Source organism: Leopardus geoffroyi, chromosome E2 (genome assembly GCF_018350155.1).
Source record: "Leopardus geoffroyi isolate Oge1 chromosome E2, O.geoffroyi_Oge1_pat1.0, whole genome shotgun sequence".
In the NCBI taxonomy this organism is placed as follows: Eukaryota; Metazoa; Chordata; class Mammalia; order Carnivora; family Felidae; genus Leopardus; species Leopardus geoffroyi.
In genome coordinates, this window is record NC_059335.1 from 17,055,185 (window position 1) to 17,077,100 (window position 21,916).

The 21,916-nt window shown below is 37.2% G+C and overlaps 1 protein-coding gene and 1 long non-coding RNA gene across 4 annotated transcripts in view; one reads left to right on the plus strand and one right to left on the minus strand.

Annotated features, from left to right (window-relative positions):
* The first annotated feature begins 11 nt into the window (after positions 1-11).
* LOC123578324 lies at positions 12-11,440 on the plus strand. Its single transcript, XR_006702313.1, has 3 exons — positions 12-255; positions 543-598; positions 10,838-11,440. It is a non-coding gene; the product is annotated as an uncharacterized LOC123578324 (long non-coding RNA).
* Positions 11,441-16,176: 4,736 nt separating this feature from the next.
* ZFP82 (ZFP82 zinc finger protein) overlaps positions 16,177-21,916 on the minus strand; it is a 69,915-nt gene continuing 64,175 nt past the window's right edge. For 2 of the 3 annotated variants that reach the window (XM_045441118.1, XM_045441119.1), the window contains one exon: positions 16,177-18,335. In XM_045441118.1, coding sequence (XP_045297074.1) covers positions 16,978-18,335 — 1,358 coding nt within the window. In that variant the 3' untranslated portion in view covers positions 16,177-16,977. The remainder of the gene's footprint in view (positions 18,336-21,916) is intronic. The other variant, XM_045441122.1, reaches the window with a different exon arrangement.

Here is a 21,916-nt window from a genome sequence, read left to right on the forward strand (position 1 = left end):
GAAATGTAGTCTTCGGTAGGGAGGGGAGGGCCCGCCCCCGCCCCAACTTGTTGCTCGGAGTGCGCAAGCGCGAATGCCTGCGGGAGAGCGCTAGATCGCGGGGCGGCATTTAGGGTTTGACGGTGGGCTACTAGGGGAGGGGCTTCAAGGCTGCCCAGGAATGGACGAAGCGAGTTCTGCGAGCCCGTTTTGTGTTTGTAGCTGAGGAAGCCCTAGTATGGCTTAGAATGCACTTGGCACCAACAAGCACATAATGTATGTACTAGGGGCGCAGCAGATGCTTAGTATATATGCTCAAATATATATGCATCAAGTACTCAATAAAAATATCCCAGAACTAAAACAGAACCAGGATATAACAGAACCGGGAGCAGGACGACACGGAATGGTCCCCCGTGCTAGCTCGCTCTCCCGCCTTCCATTCCTTCCTCCTCTCGGTTTTTCGCCTTCCTGCAGTTGTGAAGATGTTGTTCTATAAATTGTTAGGTTAAGATGGTTGATAAAATTGTTCCCCACCTTATCGGCCGTTTCTTTTTCTCCAGCTTCAGTTGCCAGCCATCAGTTGCCTTCCCGAAGCAGACAATCCTTCTTTGGTGAGGTCAGTAGTAGTCTAATGCTGTGTCAGAATGTGTAAATCATTCACCTCACTTCATTTCATTACTAGGCATTTTATCAAATCAGATCATAAGAAGATGGGTGAGTACAGTACAATAAGATAGTTTAAGAGAAAATGACACATCCACGTAACTTTTATTACACCATATTGTTATAATTGTTCTATTTCATTATTGTTGTTAATCTCTTACTGTGCCTAAATTATAAATTAAGCTTTATTATAGGTATGTATGTATAGAAAAAAAGCAGTCTATATGGGGCTTACTATCCACCCTTTTGGTCATCACCTGAGGGTCTTGAAATGTGTCCTCTGAGGATAAGGGTGGGGAGACTATAAGGTGTGTCTATTACTGTTTTCCCTTTAGTTCTATCAAGTTTTGCTTCAAGTATTTTTGAGCTATGTATATGTGTGTGTGTGTATATATATATATATATATATATATATATATACATATATACGTATATATATATATATACATATATACATATATATATAGTCTTCCTGATGAAGAAGACTGAAAAGTGAACATTAGGAAAAGTATCTTCAGATGTGTTTCTCAGGTGACTAATAATTGAATTTGTTACGTCCTGGGTTTGGTTCAGGAAATAAATGGAATAAGCCCACCAGGATTTATCCATCATTGTAGCATCCTCCCATTTCAAATGTTTTGATACAGTAGTTCTCTCAAGAATATAAGACTTGGGACGCCTGGGTGGCTCAGTTGGTTAAGTGTCCAACTTCAGCTCAGGTCATGGTCTCATGGTCCGTGGGTTCAAGCTCCTCTTTGGGCTTTGTGCTGATAGCTCAGAGCCTGGAGCCTGCTTCTGATTCTGTGTCTCCCTCTCTTCTCTGTCTCTCCCGCTCGTGCTCTATCTCTGTCTCTCTCAAAAATAAATAAATGTTAAAAAAAAAAAAGAATATAAGACTTTACAAATTATTTGACAATGTCAAGGCCAATCTTATTAAGTCCCACTTTGCAAATAGGAAAATATATGTGAAGTAGAAGATACATGAAAATACAAATTCTATTTCTCCCTTTAGTTCATTCAGTTTTTATCATGTATTTTTAAGCCTGTTAAATAGTGTATACACATTTATGATTGTGTGTGTTCCCAATGAATTGACCCTTCTATTATGAAATATTTCTCTATGTCTCTTGTCTTTAAAAAAATTTTTTTTAACGTTTATTCCTTTTTGAGAGACAGAGACATAGCATGAACGGCGGGAGGATCAGAGAGAGGGAGACACAGAATCTGAAGCAGGCTCCAGGCCCTGAGCTGTCAGCACAGGTCTTAAACCCAGAGACTGTGAGATCATGACCTGAGCCTCAGTCAGACATTGTACTGACTGAGCCACCCAGGTGTCTCTCTGTATCTCTTGTCTTAATGTCTATTTTGTCTAGTATCAGTCAGTCACTATAGTTTTCTTATGCTTACTGTTTGGCTAATATATCTTTTTCCATTTTTTTTCTTGAACCTACCTGTGATTTTATATTTAATATACATTTCTGATAGATATCATGTAATTTGGGTTTTACATTTGTTACCCAGTATGACAGTCTCTTGGATTTTCATTGAAATACTTAGTCCATTTATATTTATGTTATTATTAACTTGGTTGGATTTATGTTTACTATTTGGTTGATACCTATTTACCACATTTTTTTATTAACTACTTTCCTGTCTTTTTTGGAGAATTGATCATTTTTTCTGATAGATTTGAATTCTTCTGTTGGCACTCAGCTATACCTTTATGCATCTTGTTAGAGGTTGCTCTAGGGATTAAAATATGCATTCTTATTTAAACATAGTTTACCTAGAATTAATATTGTACCACTCCATGTAAAATATGAGAACCTTGTAAACAATATCATTTCATTTATACTTCTTATTCTTTGTCCTACTGTTGGCATACATATTTCAGCTACATACATTCCATTATTTTGGTTTAAACAGTTATATATTTTAATAACTTATAAAGAAGGAAGCATATGTTATATTTATCCACATATTGACTATATCTGATGTTCTTCCTTCCTGTTGAGACTGTATTTTCATCTGAAGTCAGTTTTCTTTAACCTGAAGAGTTTCCTTTACCAGAACTGCAGTTCTGCTAGTTAAAATCTAAATATCCATTTATCTGAAAATGTCTTTATTTCATCTTCATTATAAAAGCATATTTTCTCTGGAAATAGAATTCTGAGTTGACCTATTTTTCTTTAGTTTTTCCAGATGTTATTCTATTGTCTTTTGGCTACTATTGTTTCGTCTTTTTTTTACATTATCAGAATTTTATTTTATTTTTTAATTTCAGGAATAGAGTGTAATGATTCATGACTTACATATAACACCCAGTGTACATCCCAACAAGTGTCCTCCTTAATGTCCCTCACCTCTTTAGCCTTTACCCAACCCAACATCCTGTCAGCAACCCTGTTTGTTCTCTGTATTTGAGAGTATCTTATGGTTTGTCTCCCCCTCTGTTTTTATATTATTTTTGTTTCCTTTCCCTGATCTTCATTTGTTCTGTCTTAAATTCCACATATGAGTGAAATCATATGGTATTTGTCTTTCTCTGACTGACTTATTTTGCTCAACATAATACACTCTAGTTCCAGCCACATTGTTGCAAATGGCAAGATTTCATTCTTTTTGATAGCAGAGTAATATTCCATTACACATACACACACACATACACACACACACACACGCACGCACGCACACACGCACACACACCACATCTTCTTTATCCATTCATCAGTCAATGGATATTTGGGCTCTTTCCATACTTTGGCTATTGTCAATAGTGCTTCTATAAACATTGGGGTGCCATGTGCCCCTTCAAATCAGCATTTATGTATCCTTTGGATAATAGTAGTGCAATTGCTGGGTCATAGGGTAGTTCTATTTTTAATTTTTTGAGGAACCTGCATACTTTTTTCCAAAGTGGATGCACCAGTTTGCATTCCTACCAGCAATGCAAAAGGATTCCTTTTTTCTCCACATCCTTGCCAACATCTGTTGTTGCCTGAGTTGTTAATGTTAGCCATTCTGACAAGTGTGCAGTGGTATCTCATTGTGGTTTTCATTAGTATTTCTCTGATGATGAGTGTTGTTGAGCATTTTTTCTTGTGTCTGTTAGCCATCTGGATGTCTTCTTTGGAAAAGTGTCTATTCATGTCTTTTGCCCATTTCTTCACTGGATTATTTGTTTTTTGGGTGTTGAGTGTGATACGTTCTTTATAGATTTTGGATACTAACCCTGTATCTGATATGTCCTTTGCGAATATCTTCTCCCATTCTGTTGTTTGCCTTTTAGTTTTGCTGATTGTTTCCTTCACTGTGCAGAAGATTTTTATTTTGATGAAGTCTCAGTAGTTCATTTTTGCTTCTGTTTCCCTTGCCTCTGGAGACATGTCAAGTAAGAAGTTGCTGCAGCCAAGATCAAGGAGGTTGTTGCCTATTTTCTCCTCTAGGATTTAAAAAAAATGTTTTTTAATGTTTATTTATTTTTAAGAGAGAGAGAGAGAGACAAAGTGCAAGCAGGGGAGGGGCAGAGAGAGAGGGAGACACAGAATCCAAAGCAGCCTCCAGGCTCTGAGCTGTCAGCTCCAACCCATGAAATATGAGATCATGACCTGAGGCAAAGTCAGATACTTAACTGACTGAGCCACGCACGTGCCCCTCTCCTCTAGGATTTTAATGGCTTCCCGTCGTATGTTTAGGTCTTTTATCCATTTTGAGTTTATTTTTGCGTATGGTGTAAGAAAGTGGCCCAGGTTCATTCTTCTGCATCTCACTGTCCAGTTTTCCAAACACCATTTGTGAAAGAGACTGTCTTTTTCCATTGGATATTCTTTTCTGCTTTGTCAAAGATTAGTTGACTATACATTTCTGAGTCCATTTCTGGGTTCTCTATTTTGTTTCATTGATCTATATGTCTGATCTTGTGCCAGTACCATAATGTCTTGATGATTACAGCTTTGTAATACAGCTTGAAGTCCAGAATTGTGATGCCTCCAGCTTTGGTTTTCTTTTTCAGGATTGCTTTGGCTACTCATGGTCTTTTGTGGTTCCATACATATTTTAGGATTGTTTCCTCTAGCTCAGTGAAGAATGCTGGTGTTATTTTGATAGGGATTGCTGGCTACTATTGTTTCTAATTAAGTCAGCATTATTCATGTTTTTGGTCCCCAATATTTTATGTATTATTTTTCTCTGTCTGATTATAAGATTTTCTATTTATTGAATTTTGGTGGTTTTGGTCATAGTTTTGTTCTACCACACTCTGTCAGTACTCTCATTCTAGAACTCTAGTTATGAGTATTGTTCCATAGGTACCTCTGTATTTTTTCAATGTTTTTACTTTTTTGTATTTCAGATTGGATTATTATTGACCTATCATGGTGATCACTGACTGTTTCTTCTGATGCCTCCCATCTGTTCTTATGCTTATTCAGTGAAATTTTCATTTCAGTTTTTTTCAGTTATAAAACTTGCATTTTCAGTTCTATTTTATACATACTGATTTTCTGCTGAGGTTCCAGTTGTTGACTCAAAATGAACAAATCTTTTAGAATCTCTAAGAAAGACAGTTTTTTAACATTTATTTATTTTTGAGAGACAGAGAGGGGGGAGGGGCAGGGAAAGAAGGAGATACAGAATCCAAGGCAGGCTCCAGGCTCTGAGCAAGCTATCAGCATGGAGCCCAACATGGGGCTTGAACCCACAAACATGAGATCATGACCTGAGTCACAGTTGGATACTGAACAGACTGAGCCACCCAGGAACACCTGTGGAGAGATGTTTTTAAGATGCTGTAAACATCTGTTTTTCATCAGGTTTTCACTGCTACTTTTAGCATCCATTGATGATTCTTACCAGATCAATTATTATTGTGATGGTTGATTATTGGTGATAATCTAATTCCGCCATTCCTTCCACATTAGTAATTTGGTGTTTTACTATAAAGCATGTTTCATGGGTTCCTATTTTAGCCACTGGGTTATTAAATGGTTTTACTTAATCTGTTACTATTATGACATATTGTTATACTCAGATTATCCCATATTTGGCCAGTGGGAACTCCTTCAGACTGCCACTGTGATCTTTTGACATTGCAATCACTTTTCGAGCACTTCCCTACTTTCTGTCTCCACACAATGTTCCAAAACCATCATGTGTTTTCTCTGCTCAGTGCTTGTATATGCTATTTCCCCAAGTTCCTTGGATCTGGGTGCTGGATATTCTCACTGGTACTGGGATGTCATTTCTTTTTTGTCCTCTCTGCTAGAAAACACACACACACACACACACACACACACACACACACACCTCTGTATGTATTTCTATATTTATCTATTTAAAAATATCATGGGGGCAACCTGGCTGGCTCAGTTGGTAGAGCATCTGACTCTACATTGATCTTGGGGTGGTAAGTTGGAGTCCCATTTTGGGTGTAGGGATTACTTTAAAAATGCACAAAAATATGACTTTATAGTGATACCTCCAATTTCAACCCAACACCTCAGGGTTCATCTAGCCTCCTTCTTTCCATATTGCAATTACCTTCTCCAGCAGTGATAAGCTTTTCTCCCGTTATATTAGCTTAATCCCATAATATATTTACTTTTTTGCTTGTTTCTACAATATATGAAGTAGTAGTTTCAGAATTGCTAATCTATATCATTGTGCAAATCAATCCTACTAGCTAGTTATTTGTTTATGGTTGTTTTTTGTTTTGTTTTGTTTCTGTTTTGGGCTGAGCGAATAGGGTCAAGTTGTCGTTCAAAAATTGCTTGGGTTAGGAGCACCTGACTGGCTCATTTGGTAGAGCATGTGGCTCTTGATCTTGGGGTCATTAGTTCAAGCCCCTGTTGGGCTTTAAAAAAAGAGCTTACTTTTTAAAAAAGCTGCTTTGGGCACCTGGGTGGCTCGGTTGAGTGTCAGACTTTGGCTCACGTCGTGATCTCAATTCATGAGTTTGAGCCCTGCATGAGGCTCGCCGCTGTCAGGGCAAAGCCCACTTTGGATCCTCTGTCCTCCCCTCTTTTCTTTTTTTTTTTTTTTTTTTCAATTTTTTTTTTCAACGTTTATTTATTTTTGGGACAGAGAGAGACAGAGCATGAACGGGGGAGGGGCAGAGAGAGAGGGAGACACAGAATCGGAAACAGGCTCCAGGCTCTGAGCCATCAGCCCAGAGCCTGACGCGGAGCTGGAACTCACGGACCGCGAGATCGTGACCTGGCCGAAGTCAGACGCTTAACCGACTGCGCCACCCAGGCGCCCCTCCTCCCCCCTTTTCTATTCCTCCCCCCGCTCATGTTATCTCTCTCAAAAATAAACATTAAAAAATAAAGCTTTAAAAAAAGTTTCTTGGGTTAGCTTTTTCCCCTGTAGTGTGGGGAAATATTTGTTTCTGCTTATATTCCAATGTAGGGTCTGTCTTCTCTTTATGTAAACATATACAACATTAACATGGTTCCCAAAGTGAAAAATATATAGAAAGGTATACTTAGAGAAGTGTTACTTCCTCATCCCTTCATGTATTAAAATTTCCTATATTTTTGGGTCCCTTATAGACTTTCTGTTCTATTCCACTGGTCTGTTCCTGCATGAGTACCACATCATTTTGATTATTTAGGGACGTTTTAGTACTTTTAAATATCTGGTAGGACTAGGACACCTTGGTAGCTTTTCTTTCTCAGTCTTAACCTGGCTATTCTTGCATAAAATCTGTACTGCTACCACTACAGATACTGTATATATGTCAGATGAAATGACCAACTGAATTGTCTCCCTCTAGTAATTCTCCTTCCCAATATCTTTTCTCTTCATGGCCCTTATCAGAATCTGAAGTTTTCTTAGTTAGGTACTTACTGGTTTTCTGCTTCCCAGATTTTCCTGAAGATTGGGGATCTTGTCTTCAGTATCCACTAGCATATTGTCAAAGGCTTGAGCACTCCATGGCATTATGCACAAGCACTTTGTACATATTTTTTCCATTTAGCTATTCTGGAGGGTGTATACTTACCACATTGTGCCTTTAATTTTTCCACTTTCTTAATAATGAACTTGAGCAACTTTTGATATCTTTATTGGCCATTTGGATACACACTTTTTTTGAAGTGCTTATATGAGTTTTTTTTTCCCATTTCCTATTTTATTTTCTGTCGTTTATTGATCTATAGGGATTCTTTATATATTGTGGATGAGTCAGTCAAATATATTATATATATATTTATTTAATATTTTATTAACATTTTGTCTATATATGATTAAATATTTTACATTTATGACATAAATGTATATATTCATATTAACATATATTAACATATACTATATTGTATATTATATATATATATAATATATTCTCTGTGACTTTTTTCACTTTCTTGTGTTTTTTGATGAAATAGATTCTTAAATTTAATACAGTAAAATTTATCATTTTTCCCCATATGGTTAATGCTTTTTGTATTCTGTTTAAGAACTCTTTACTATCTCAGCATTATCAACAATAGCCAAATTATGGAGAGAGCCTAAATGCCCATTGACTGATGAATAGATGAGGAAGATGTGGTATTTGTATGCGATGGAATATTACTCAGTCATCAACAAGAATGAAATCTTGCCATTTGCAACCATGTGGATGGAGCTAGAGTATATTATGCCAAGCGAAATAAGTCAGTCAGAAAAAGACAAATACCATATGATTTCATTCATATGTGGAATTTAAGAAACAAAACAGATGAACGTATGGAAAGGGGAAAAGAAGAAAAAAGAGAAAGATAGGGGAACAAACCACAGGAGACTCTTAATGACAGAGAACAAACTGAGGGTTTGATGGAGGGAGGTGGGTAGGGGATGGGCTAGATGGGTGATGGGTAATAAGGAGGACACTAGTTGTGATGAGCCCTGGTGAACTGAGTAATTCAGCAATTACTCAGTTCTACTCAATTCTACTCCTGAAGCCAATATTGCACTGTATGTTAACTGACTAGAATTTAAATTAAAAAAAAAAAAAAAAGAAAAGAAATCTTTGCTACCTCAAGCCCAGAAAGATATTTTATATTTCTTTTGCTTTACATTTTACAATTAGGTCACTATTGTATCTGGAATTTATGTTTGTAGTGTGATGTAAGGGCCAAGATTCATTTTTTATGAATATAGCTATGCAGTTGACCCAGTGCTACTTATTGAAAAGACCACTATGTCCCAACCATAATGCAGAGGAACCTTTGTCGTAAATCAGATGACCACATATATGTAGGTGTATTTCAAGGCCATTTATTTTGTTCCATTGGTCTGTTTGTTCATTCTTGTGCCAAAACCATACTGCCTTAATGACCAAAGTACTACTTTCACATTAACAAATTCAAGGACAAAAATATTATATCAATGTGTCAAAATAGCATCTGATAATATTCAGCAGGCATTTCTAAACTTTTTAAAAATGTTTTTTTATTTATTTTGAGAGACAGCGAGTAGGGGAGGGGGAGAGAGAGAGGAGAGAATTCCAAGCAGCGCAGAGCTCTTTGTGGGGCTTGAACTCACGAACCATGAGATCATGACTTGAGCCGAAATCAAGAACCAGACGCTCAACCTACTGAGCCACTCAGGTGTTCCATGTTCTCCACTTATTTAAAAAAAAAAAAATTTAATCTTTATTTTTTGAGAGAGAGAGAGAGAGAGAGAGAGAGAGAGAAAGCATGAGTGGAGGAGGGGCAGAGAGAGAGGGAGACATAGAATCCAAGGCAGGCTGCAGGATCTGAGCTGTCAGCACAGAGCCCAATGCGGGGCTCGAACCCACGAACTGTGAGATCATGACCTGAGCCAAAGTTGGACGCTCAACTGACTGAGCCACCAAGGCACCCCTCTCAGCAGGCATTTCTAATAAAGAAGTTAATAAGGAACTGAAGGAAACAATTGAGCCACAACAAAGTCTGTTTACCTCCAAACTAAAACAAACATTATACTAAGAGATTTCCATTAAATAGGTGAAAACAACTATATCCCTATCACCACTAATCCTAAATCCTATTTTGGAGATTCTTTCTATTAGATTAATAAAATAATCGCTAAAAATATTCAGAAAAAACCCAAAATTATATCTATTTGCAGTTGACATAACTGATAGCCTAGAAAACCAAGGGTCTTGTAAAAAATTAAGATTATTGGGTAATAATGAAAGCTATGATTGCATCCACATTTAAATTTTTTAAATTTTAATATGATAGTATCACCATAAATACACATACAGCCACAATCTGGGGAGGCTAAGGTTCGTTATTTATAATACTAGGTAAAGGATTATTATCTAGAATATTATTTTTAAGAATCCCACAATTCTTTTATATTTTTTTAACAAAGGAACAGGACATGAATTGGTAAATTATAATGTTTAACAATAAACAGATGTGAAAAGATGCTCAACTCACTATAAAGCACATACCAGAAGTAGGATTACAAGGAAATAATACTTTATTGGGTGAAGGGGTTGTAAATTGGCAAGACAATGATGTTCTCACTTCTTTTTTTTAGAAAGAGAGAGAGAGAGAGCATGCGTGAACAGGGGAGAGGGGCAGAGGGAGAGAATCTTAAGCAGATGGAGCCTGACATGGGGCTCAATCCCACAACCCTGGAATCATAACCTGAGCTGAAATCGAGTCAGATGCTCAACCCACTGAGCCACTCAGGTGTCCCATGTTCTCCACTTCTTTAAAACAATGTTTTTTAATGTTTTTGAGAGAGAGAGAGCATGAGTAGGGGAGGGGCAGAGAGACAGGGAGACACAGAATCTGAAGCAGGCTCCAGGCTCTGAGCTGTCAGCACAGAGCCCGACATGGGGCTGGAACTCATGCACCGCAAGATCATGACCTGAGCTGAAGTCAGACACTCAACCAACTGAGCCACCCAGGTGCCTCTTCCCATGTTCTCCACTTCTATGGCACTATCTAGTGAAGTTGAAAATGAATATAACCTTTGACTGAGCAGTCCCACTTTTTGATAAATACCTCAGAGAAATTCTTGTTTATGGATAGCAAGAAACACACAGGTAAGTCAGTAGGATTTTTCAGCAAGAAATTATAGTCTATACATATATTTATAGAAAGAATAGGGGGAAGGATTTTCTATTCTATTGAAAAGTATCATTTTAAATTAAAAAAAAAGAGCGAGCAGCTGACTGGATAACATAATTTGAATTGCTTTCCTTGCCAAACAGATAACTGTACACCTGTCATAATGCTGACATTTCCATCCTTGAGCCACTCCTTCTGGTTATAGCAGCATCTGCCAAAGTGGAATTACATCCGCAGTAGGTATTCAGAATGGGAGTTCTGTATACTAAAGTTTGAGATACACTGGTCAGATAAAATGAAACTTTTTGGATAGTCTTTTGTTAGGCACTTAATGTGAATTTTTTTCCCCCTCAAGAAATATAGTATACAGAGTTCCCAGCCTTGTTTGGCTATACAATAATTTTCCCATTATCATTAAAGTACTAGTGTTTCGTGGAACATACTTTCAGAAATTTTGAGTTAATGTACAGTCTCCAGAAGACCCCTGTTAGCATGAAAACGATACCAGGCAGGAGAAACATACTGACCCATTAGCAAAAACTAATTTTGTTATAGCACTTAAAATACTTTTTGTGTTAAAATATTGTGTGTATTGTTTGAAATCATGAGTGGGTCTATTCTAGGTGAGTGATTATCCAATGATATCTGCCCAATCTGAACAAAATGTACCTGGAAGTACAAGTCTTAATTTATAACTATAGTGACATTACAGAGGTTTGGTAGAAAATAAAGTGTAATAATACTCATTTTTGTTTTGTGGAAGGTAATAATTTTTGTGTTGAATCCCCATTTTTCATATCTGTTGTTCACTCCTTTTTTAAAGCTGATGAAGCTAAGATGAATTAGAATATGAGAAACAACCTAAAAGATATTGAGGTAAATAATGCCATTTTTTTCCAACATTGTTACATTGCTCAAGTTAGAAACCTAAAATCTGGATACTTAATTAAATCACAACAGGTCAGGTTCCTGGATATTCCTGGTAAATTGTTTTATGTTTTATAATTTTTTTAATTAAAAAAAAGTTTATTTTTTTATTTTTGAGAGAGAGAGAGACAGAGTGTGAGCAGGGGAGGGGCAGAGAGAGAGGGAGACAGAGAATCTGAAGCAGGCTCCAGGCTCTGAGCTGTCAGCAAAGCCCGACACGGGGCTTGAACTCACAAACTGTGAGATCATGACCTGAGCTGAAGTCAGACGCCTAACTGACTAAGCCACCCAGGTGCTCCTATAATTGTTTGAACAGACCATTAAGTTCGCTGAACTTTATTTGGGATGTTTGTATGTGTCTTAAGTGATACTGGTCCAGATTTTGCTTTCTAGGGGCTATTCGCATTTTATTATTGGGATGTTAGCCTTATAGAATGATCTAGCAAAATTTTGTTAGAGGCTCTCTATTCTTTAAAACTTTTTATTGCCTGCAAAACTGTTGATTCTAGTTTTTAAAAACAATCATAACTACAATATTTTTCTTTGCTTATATATCTGTTTGGGTTTTCTATAGTATCTTGAGTCAACTTTAATGATTTAGTTTTCTCCAGATAATTCATTCTCTGTATTTTTATAGATATTGAAATATATGTATATGGTAATACATATAACTTTAAAATTTTTAATTCTCCTTGATATATATAGCTGTTTAACCTTTCTCATATATAAAGTTGAAACGGAGTCTTTTTTTCCTCAATAACTGCCAATTCTGTATTAATGGCCTTTTCAAAGACAACATCCTTGGATAAGGATTTTATTAGCTATTTCATTAATTTCTACTTTAGTGTATGAATTACTTTGTGGTACTTAGTTTAAAAAAATTATTAAAAAACTATTTTATGGTTCAAGCTAATGTGTTTTTCCCCCCAATTTTAAAAATCAACTGTTAGGGGCACCTAGGTGGCTCAGTTGGTTAATAAGCATCCGTCTCATGATCTCACGGGTTGTGAGTTCAAGCCCCACATGGGGCTCTGCACTGACACTGTGCAGCCTGCTTGGGATTCTCTCTCTCTCCCACTGCCCCTCTCCCCCCTCTCTCAAAAATAAATAAACAAAAATCAACTGCCTGTTATACAACAGGTACTATAAGTGTGGGGACAGAATGGTAAAGAAGACAAACACTAGTTCCTCAGTACAAGTTTTCTTTTTTTTTAATATATGAAATTTATTGTCAAATTGGTTTCCATACAACACCCAGTGCTCATCCCAAAAGGTGCCCTCTTCAATACCCATCACCTACCCTCCCCTCCCTCCCACCCCCATCAACCCTCAGTTTGTTCTCAGTTTTTTTTTTTTTTAATGTTTATTTATTTTTGAGAGAGAGAGAGACAGAGCATGGACAGGGGAGGGGCAGAGAGAGAGGGAGACACACAGAATCTGAAGCGGGCTCCAGGCTCCGAGCTGTCAGCACAGAGCCTAACACGGGGCTCGAACTCATGGACCGTGAGATCATGACCTGAGCCGAAGTCGGACGCTTAACCGACTGAGCCACCCAGGCACCCCTGTTCTCAGTTTTTAAGAGTCTCTTATGCTTTGGCTCTCTCCCACTCTAACCTCTTTTTTTTTTTTTTTTCCTTCCCCTCCCCCATGGGTTTCTGTTAAGTTTCTCAGGATCCACATAAGAGTGAAAACATATGGTATCTGTCTTTCTCTGTATGGCTTATTTCACTTAGCATCACATTCTCCAGTTCCATCCACGTTGCTACAAAGGGCCATATTTCGTTCTTTCTCATTGCCACGTAGTACTCCATTGTGTATATAAACCACAATTTCTTTATCCATTCATCAGTTGATGGACATTTAGGCTCTTTCCATAATTTGGCTATTGTTGAGAGTGCTGCTATAAACATTGGGGTACAAGTGCCCCTATGCATCAGCACTCCTGTATCCCTTGGGTAAATTCCTAGCAGTGCTACTGCTGGGTCATAGGGTAGCTCTATTTTTAATTTTCTGAGGAACCTCCACACTGCTTTCCAGAGTGGCTGCACCAGTTTGCATTCCCACCAACAGTGCAAGAGGGTTCCCTCAGTCCAAGTTTTCTAAATGCATTAAGGTTATTTCTTAACAAGTAGACTTTTGGTGATTTCCCAAAAACTTTTATTTGTAGGCATCATTATCATTTATCACTAAGTGGTCTAAAATTTCAGATTTGATTTTCTACTTAGGGAAAGCTTTATTATGGATATTTTCAAATATATGCAAAGGTAGTAAGAATAGCACAACGACTCAATGTACCCATTATCCAGCTTCAACATTTAGCAGTTGCCCATCTTATTTCATCTGTTCCTGCCACCCTCCCTCCCTCCATTTACTTATTTAGTTATTTATTTATGAGAGTGAGTGAGCAGGGGTGGAGGGACAGAATCCTAAGCAGGCTCAAGTCAAACTCAAGAGACATCTGACTAAGCCATCAAAGCACCCTTTTCCTGAAGTATTTTAAAGCAAGGCATAGACATGATGTGATTTCACCCTTGAATACTTCAGTATGAATCTCTAATGTATAAGGACTTACACATAATAATTGGTGATGATGCCATCATCATGCCTAAAAAATGAATAATTGCTTAATATAACTTAATATCCACTTAGATTTACATTTTCAAAACAATGTAAACAATGTTTTCATTTGTCCAAATCAGGATTGTATTTAATGTATTTTATTTTCTGTAATTATGCTCTGGCATTTGGAGACTTGGTCCTGGAGAGACTGCCCTTCCCAGGGGTAGCAAATTCCTAGAGATAGCAAACAACTCTTTTGATCAAACCCACCAAGCCAAAGCCCCAACTGTTTCATCAAACTCTCACACACCAAGCCAATATTCCTCCTGCACAAATCACCCCAGGGCCAGATACCAGACAACTAGGGACCACTCATATACCTCAGAACCTCCAAAATTATTAAGACCATCCAGGGGCACCTGGATGGTTCAGTCTGTGAAGCATCTGACTTGATTTTGGCTCAGGTCATGATCTCACAGGTTCATGAGTTCGAGCCCTGCCATCAGGCTCCTCACACTAATATTGTGGAGCCAGCTTAGGATTCTCCCTCTCCCCCTCCTGCACACACACTCTCTCAAAATAAATAAACTTAAAAAAAAAAAAAAAAAGAAATGTTAAAAAAAAACAACACTATCCATTCCATTCCCAAACTTCCTCAGTGTACTTACCCAGTGTCACCCATTCTTTGGAGAAAACCTCAGCAAAGGCTCTGTGCCATGCTCTGCCCTTTCCCCACTTCTGCCTTCCAACATAACTGGGTATTTCCCTATGTGGCCCTGTGGGCATGCTGTTGCCTCCTGTTTTTAGAGATCTTTGAGTCTAAACTTCTTCCTTCATGACAATCATTTCTATATCTGCATGTTGTACCATAATTGATTAAAACAAATCCTGGGTACATTTTAAAACAAGGATTCCAATACATTCCATACACTGTATTTAATTGATATGTCTCTTAAGTCTCTTTTAATTTGCAACATTGTTTTGTCTTAACCTATATTGGTTAAGAACCAAGACCATTTATTCTGTGGAATTTTGTACATTCTGGGTTTGGTTGTTTGCTTCTTTGTGTCATTAATTTGTTCCTTTATTCCCCAAGTTTCCTGTAACCTGGTAATTAGATTTAGAGACCCACTTTTACTTCTGAGTTAACATTTGGGGTAAGAACACTTAACAGATGATACTACATATAGCCACTGCACAAGCAAGATGCACATAGCGGGGCTGATCTAATTGAGATGTTGATGTAATGTAATGTAAATGTAGGTTCTGTCATTCTGATCCATTAAAAAATTCCTATCAATCTTTTTCACTAATGATCTTTGCTTCCATTGATATCACCCCCAAGATCCAGTATTTCAGAAATTAAAGAGTGATTTTTCAAATTCTGTCATTCCTTCAATCTTTATTAACTAGGGTTCTCTAATAATAATAAAGAACTTTACTTCACCAACTTTTGGTTGTCTTATATAGGTCATAAAGGAAAGACAAAATAAATGCTCCACTTTTCCCCTTTATTTATCAATAAGTACCCTAATATGCTTCATAACTGACCAGTGCATTTGGTCAGGAAAAAAGGAAGCTATTAAAAGCTTTTGTCATGACAAAAGGACATAGGAACCAATTTGAGGGGATTCTCACTAATGAAAGACAGGACAACCAGAACACAAAAAAAGGCTACAATGTATTTTTAAAAATCATCACAGAAGTTATAATACAAGTAATTTTTAATTTCCAAAGTTTCTTTTTACATTATTCTTTGTTAATTTTAAGTTAAATTTAGACTTGGGCCAGAGAATGTAGACTGTAGAATATCTGCTTTTTTATGAACAAATTGAAAAACAATTTCTCACTTCCACTATTTTAAAAAGAGTAAGTTATCTGAAGTTAAATAAGGGTGAGTGTTGGTGGAAGGCATTTCTATATTCTTTGTGCCCATAGTCTTTCATATGAATTTTCAAAGGAGTAATACTAATGATAATAATAAAACAAAATTTAGTGGCTTAAAACAACAATCATTTTATTATATCTCATGATCTTGTGGGTCAGGAATTTGGGCAGGGACTCAGTTGATAGATTCTTCTGTTTTATATGGTATCAACTGAAGTCACTCAGTGGGTACTCAGCTGCTGGGTGGTCTGGAGGATCCAACACTATTTCACTTAAATGTCTGGCGTCTTGGTAGGCATGTGTGGAAGACTGGGCTCAGAAGGGTGCCTCTTCCTTTCTTTGTGGTCTTAGGGCTTCTCTATGTGGTCTCCTCAGCAGAGCAGACAGACTTTTTAACAGAATTCAGAGCCTAAGCTTAAAGGAGCACTCCAAGAGATGAAGTAAAATCTACCAGTAAAGCCTGGAAACTGGCACAGCAGTACTTCTACTAGTCAAAGTAGTCTTGGTCTGCCCATCCTCAAGGAGAACGGATGTGGATTCCAGATTTTGATGGGGGGAAAGGGGGAATGTGAAACAATTTGCAACAATTTTTATTCTGCCACAGTATTGTATTACCATTTTACAAATGAAAAAATTATAGCACAGAGCAGTTAAGCATCTTGTCAATATAATACAAGTAGGAAAGTGATGGGACAGAGATAAGTGTCTCCCACATTTGTCACACTGATTAGGATTAGTTTTTAGAGTAAGTGTAAAGTTTATCAGGTTTAAGTGATGGTGGAATACATTAAATTAACATATTCTTTTAATGATATAAAACCTCTTAAGTCAATTGCCTGTATGAAGGAAGCAAAAAGGATTAATTACTATATTCATAGAGAATTCTATAATACAGGATTGAAAAACTATCTTATATTTTTACATTATGAATTTTTAGATGATGGGTAAGGTGTGAATGTTGTCTAAAGGCCTTCTTACATTCCTTACATTCATAAGGTTTCTCACCAGAATGAATTCTCAGATGCTGAATAAGGGATGAATTAAGTCTAAAGGCCTTCCTACATTCCTTACATTCAAAGGGTTTTTCACCAGTATGAATGCTCTGATGTAAAGTAAGTTTTTGGCGCAATCTAAAGGCCTTCCCACATTCCTTACATTTATAGGGTTTCTCACCAATATGAATACTCTGATGTTGTGTAAGTTGTGAGAGCAATCTAAAAGCCTTCCCACATTCCTTGCAGTCATAAGGTTTAACACCAATATGGATACTTTGGTGTGAAATAAGTTGTGAGTAACGACTAAAGGCCTTCCAACATTCCTTACATTCATAAGGTTTCTCACCAGTATGAATTCTGTGATGAAGAATAAGATGATAACCACGACTGAAGGTCTTTCCACATTCCTTACATTCATAGGGTTTCTCACCAGTATGAATTCTCTGGTGCAGTGTTAGTTGCTGTCTCACTCTGAAAGCTTTCCCACATTCCTTACATTCATAGGGTTTCTCACCAGTATGAAGTTTGTGATGTACTCTAAGGCCAGAGCCACACAAAAAGGCCTTCCCACATTCTTTACATTCGTAGAGTTTGTCAGCAATATTAAGCTTCTGATGTCGAGTGAGATGTGCATACTGTCTAAAGGCTTTTCCACATTCTGTGCATACATAGGGTTTCTCACCAGTATGAATCCTCTGATGGAGAGTAAGTTGTCCTCGCACTCTGAAGGCTTTCCCGCATTCTTTACATTCATAGGGCTTTTCGCCAATATGAATTTTCTGATGTACTCTAAGGTCTGGGCCACATATAAAAGATTCTCCACATTCTTTACATTCATAGAGTTTTTCACCAGAATGAAGTCTCTGATGTCGAGTAAGGTGTGCAGTCTGTCTAAAGGCCATTCCACACTCCTTACATTCATAGGGTTTTTCACCAGTATGAATTCTGTGATGAAAAGTAAGCTGTTGGCGTACTCTAAAGGCCTTTCCACATTCTTTGCATTCATAGGGTTTCTCCACAAAATGAATTCTCTGATGTGAAGTTAGAGATGTACGTTTTTGATAAGAGGACACTTTTTGAGATGTAATTTTCACTTGACTGAAATATTCCTCCTGTCCTTCAAATTTTCTTTTAGACTCCCAGTCACTTTTTAAAATTAGGCCCTTAAGGCCATGATTTTTAATTCTTTCCATTATCTTCCACTGAGGTAAGTTTATTTCATAAATGTCATTTTCTGAAGATAACTTCTTGGTCTCATACCTGGTCTCTAAATCTGAAAGAAAATAAGAGAGCAAACACATAGTTTCCTTTTTTAAAAGAAGTAAAATTTCTACAGTAGAAATAATAGACAACTAAAGTAATACTCAATGAAATTCTGAAAATATGCAAGTTGAAAAAAAAGCATACAGTAACACTAGGGAAAATGAAAGTTCATGTTAAGAAAGTAAGACTGGTGGGGTGCATGGGTGGCTCTGTCGATTAAGCGTTCGACTCTTGGTTTTGGCTCAGGTCATGATCTCATGGTTTGTGAGATTGAGCCCTGCATGGGGCTCTGTGCTGACAGTGGAGCCTGCTTGGGATTCTCTCACTCTCTCTCTCTCTCTCTCTCTCTCTCTCTCTCAAAATAAACAAATAAATAAACTAAAAAAGAAGAAACAAAGTGAGGCTGGTGATTAGTAAGTCAGTGGGTATCAAGCTGAGATGTGGAGTAGAAGTCACAGGAACTTGTTATAAATATTGAGGTTTAGACACTACCTAAACCACCTGGATCAGATTCTACAGTCCTGGTCAGTCCAATGTTTAATATTCTCCACACAGTTCTGATGGAAATGAAAGGTTAAGAATTCATCCTTAACTTTTTTCAACAACTTCTCTTTATTCTTAGAATAAAATCAAACTTGCTGTGGTTAAAAGACCTCCACTTACCTATAACACATCATCTCAGTCTCCTCTATTTTCCACAAATCTGCTTGGGCTCTTTGAATAGCTGGTTACTTCTCATCCTGAGGTCTTAGTTTAAAAGTTATTCCTTTAAGGCTGACTCTAAACCTATGTTGTTGGGGCACCCAGGTTGCTCAGTCAGTTAAGCATCTGAGTCTTAATTTGGCTCGGGTCATGATCTCCCAGTTCATGAGTTCGAGCCCCGCATCGGGCTATGCACTGACATATAATATATGTGTATTACATATCAACATATATCTGGGTTGAAATTATATATTTATTAATTTTTCCAATTGTTTCTCTGCTTTTCTTACCCCTAAACTTCTTCAACGGCAGAAACAATTTCTACTCTCTGTTAAATAATACATGCATAGCACATAATGAGTTTTACTCTTTCAATTCCCACGGTTATATACTCATTTGGAACATATTTCTGTCTCTAATCTCTCACATATTATAACAATGATTAAATATTCCCTTTATTAATCCAAGCTAGTCTAGTTAAACATATAAATGGAAAATGATGGTTATATATTCCTATATATCCTTTTATTGCTTAAAGCCCTTATCTATGTCCATTCCTTACTTCATGTAGCTGTGAGTTATTTTTTGTCTCCACAACACAATAAAAGTGCTGAAGAGTTCTATTCACTTAATTTCTCTTTAAGCTTATTCTGTTATTCATCCATTTTATAAATGCTCAACTAGTTTTGTTCCTTCATCCCCTTACTCAAGTCTCCTTTCCGTTCCTTCAGAGGCAAAGCTATTCCTTTATTTCCTAGAAATGTGTACCAGTGATTTTCCAAACAGGAAAACATGTTTATACCTTACTGAAGTTCTTATGAAATACTTAGCAAAGAAAAAGATGTGAGGGGCGCCTGGGTGGCTCAGTCGGTTAAGCGGCCGACTTCAGCTCAGGTCACGATCTCGCGGTCCGTGAGTTCGAGCCCCGCGTCGGGCTCTGGGCTGATGGCTCAGAGTCTGGAGCCTGCTTCCGATTCTGTGTCTCCCTCTCTCTCTGCCCCTCCCCCGTTCATGCTCTGTCTCTCTCTGTCTCAAAAATAAATAAAACGTTAAAAAATAAAAATAAAAATAAAAAAAGAAAAAGATGTGATATGTAAGAAACTCACTAAAAGGGTGAGTCACAATGGGTCTTGCAGTCACTTGAGTATGAAAAATTTGCTAACAAAGTTCATGTTGGATATAGAGAGAAGATGGTAAACCAGTGGGAGAAATAGCCAGAGAAATATTTAAGTGCTGAATGAGTTATGTATGAGAGAGAAAAAGGAGGATGTTTCAGTTATTATAATATGGTCTGTGTAAAAAAGTTGAAATCATATCAACATTTTCTATTGAAGCTAGAAATAATAAAATTTTAAAAAGCCAAAAATAAACCCACTTGAAATTTTAAAGTCTATATTAAATAACTTTTAGATCAATAGGGAAATAAGTTCCAAAACGTATTTTTGTAGTTTAGAAAATGGTAATAATTTAAAAATCAACATTAAATTAGTATCTATAAAATATAAGCACAGCGCTTAGAAAAAAATTTGAAAACTTTACATATTTACAACAATAAACATGAGAGAAAAAATTAATTAAAAATCAAAGAAATTGGAAAAAGAATAAAGTAAACTGAAGCAAAGCAGAAGGAATAAATTAATCAGTATAAATGCATAACTAGTCAGAAAACAGAAAAAAAGAACTAATACATAAAGCAAAAGCCTTCTTTAAAAAAACAAATCAGGGGTGTCTGCTTGGCTCGGTTAGTTAAGCGACTGACTCTTGATTTAGGCTTAGGTCATGATCTCATGGTTGGTGGGTTTTAGCTCTGTGTCAGGCTCTGTGCTGACAGTATGGAGCCTGCTTGGGATTCTCTCTCTCTGTCCCTTCTCCACTTGCATGCTCTGTTTCTCTCTCTCTCAAAATAAATAAATAAACTTAAAAAAATCAGCAAAACAGCTAAAGCGTTAGTTAATATAAAGAAAACAGCAAGGGGATGCCTGTGTGGCTCAAGTCAGTTAAGTGTCAGACTTCAGCTCAGGTCAAGATCTCAAGGCTCGTGGATTAGAGCCCCAAGTTGGGCTCTGTGCTGACAGCTCAAAGTCTGGAGCCTGCTTCAGAGTCTGTGTGTGTCTCTCTCTCTGCTCCTCCCCTGCTCATGCTCTCTCTCTCTCTTTCTCTCTCTCTCTCAAAAATAAACATTAAACAAATTAAAAAAAAAAAAGAAAACAGCAATAAACCACATAGAAATAAGAAATGGCAAAGTGAAAATAACCACGAAAACAGAGGCCAGCTGAAAAAAGATTATTTTGCTAATAAATTTTAAAACATACCTAAAATGAATAATTTTCTAGGAAAATATAATTTACCAAAACTGACCACAGAAGAGATACAATGTTTAAACATGAATTTCCAGGGGGCCTGGGGGGCTCAGTCAGTTAAGCGTCCGACTTCGGCTCAGGTCATGATCTCGCGGTCCGTGAGTTCGAGCCCCGCCTCAGGCTCTGTGCTGACAGCTCAGAGCCTGGAGCCTGTTTCAGATTCTGTGTCTCCCTCTCTCTATGACCCTCTCTCTGTTCATGCTCTCTCTCTGTCTCAAAAATAAATAAATGTTAAAAAAAAAAATTTAAACATTAATTTCCATAGAGCAAATAGAGAATGGGGTGAGACTTACCACTCCTTCTCCTAGGAAAGAAGCTTTAAAGAATAGACCATCTAAATTCTATTAAGAGTAGACTATCTAATTTGCAAATGACATATCAAAGGGCTAGTATCCAAAATCTATAAAGAGCTCACCAAACTCCACACCCGAAAAACAAATAACCCAGTGAAGAAATGGGCAGAAAACATGAATAGGCACTTCTCTAAAGAAGACATCCAGATGGCCAACAGGCACATGAAAAGATGTTC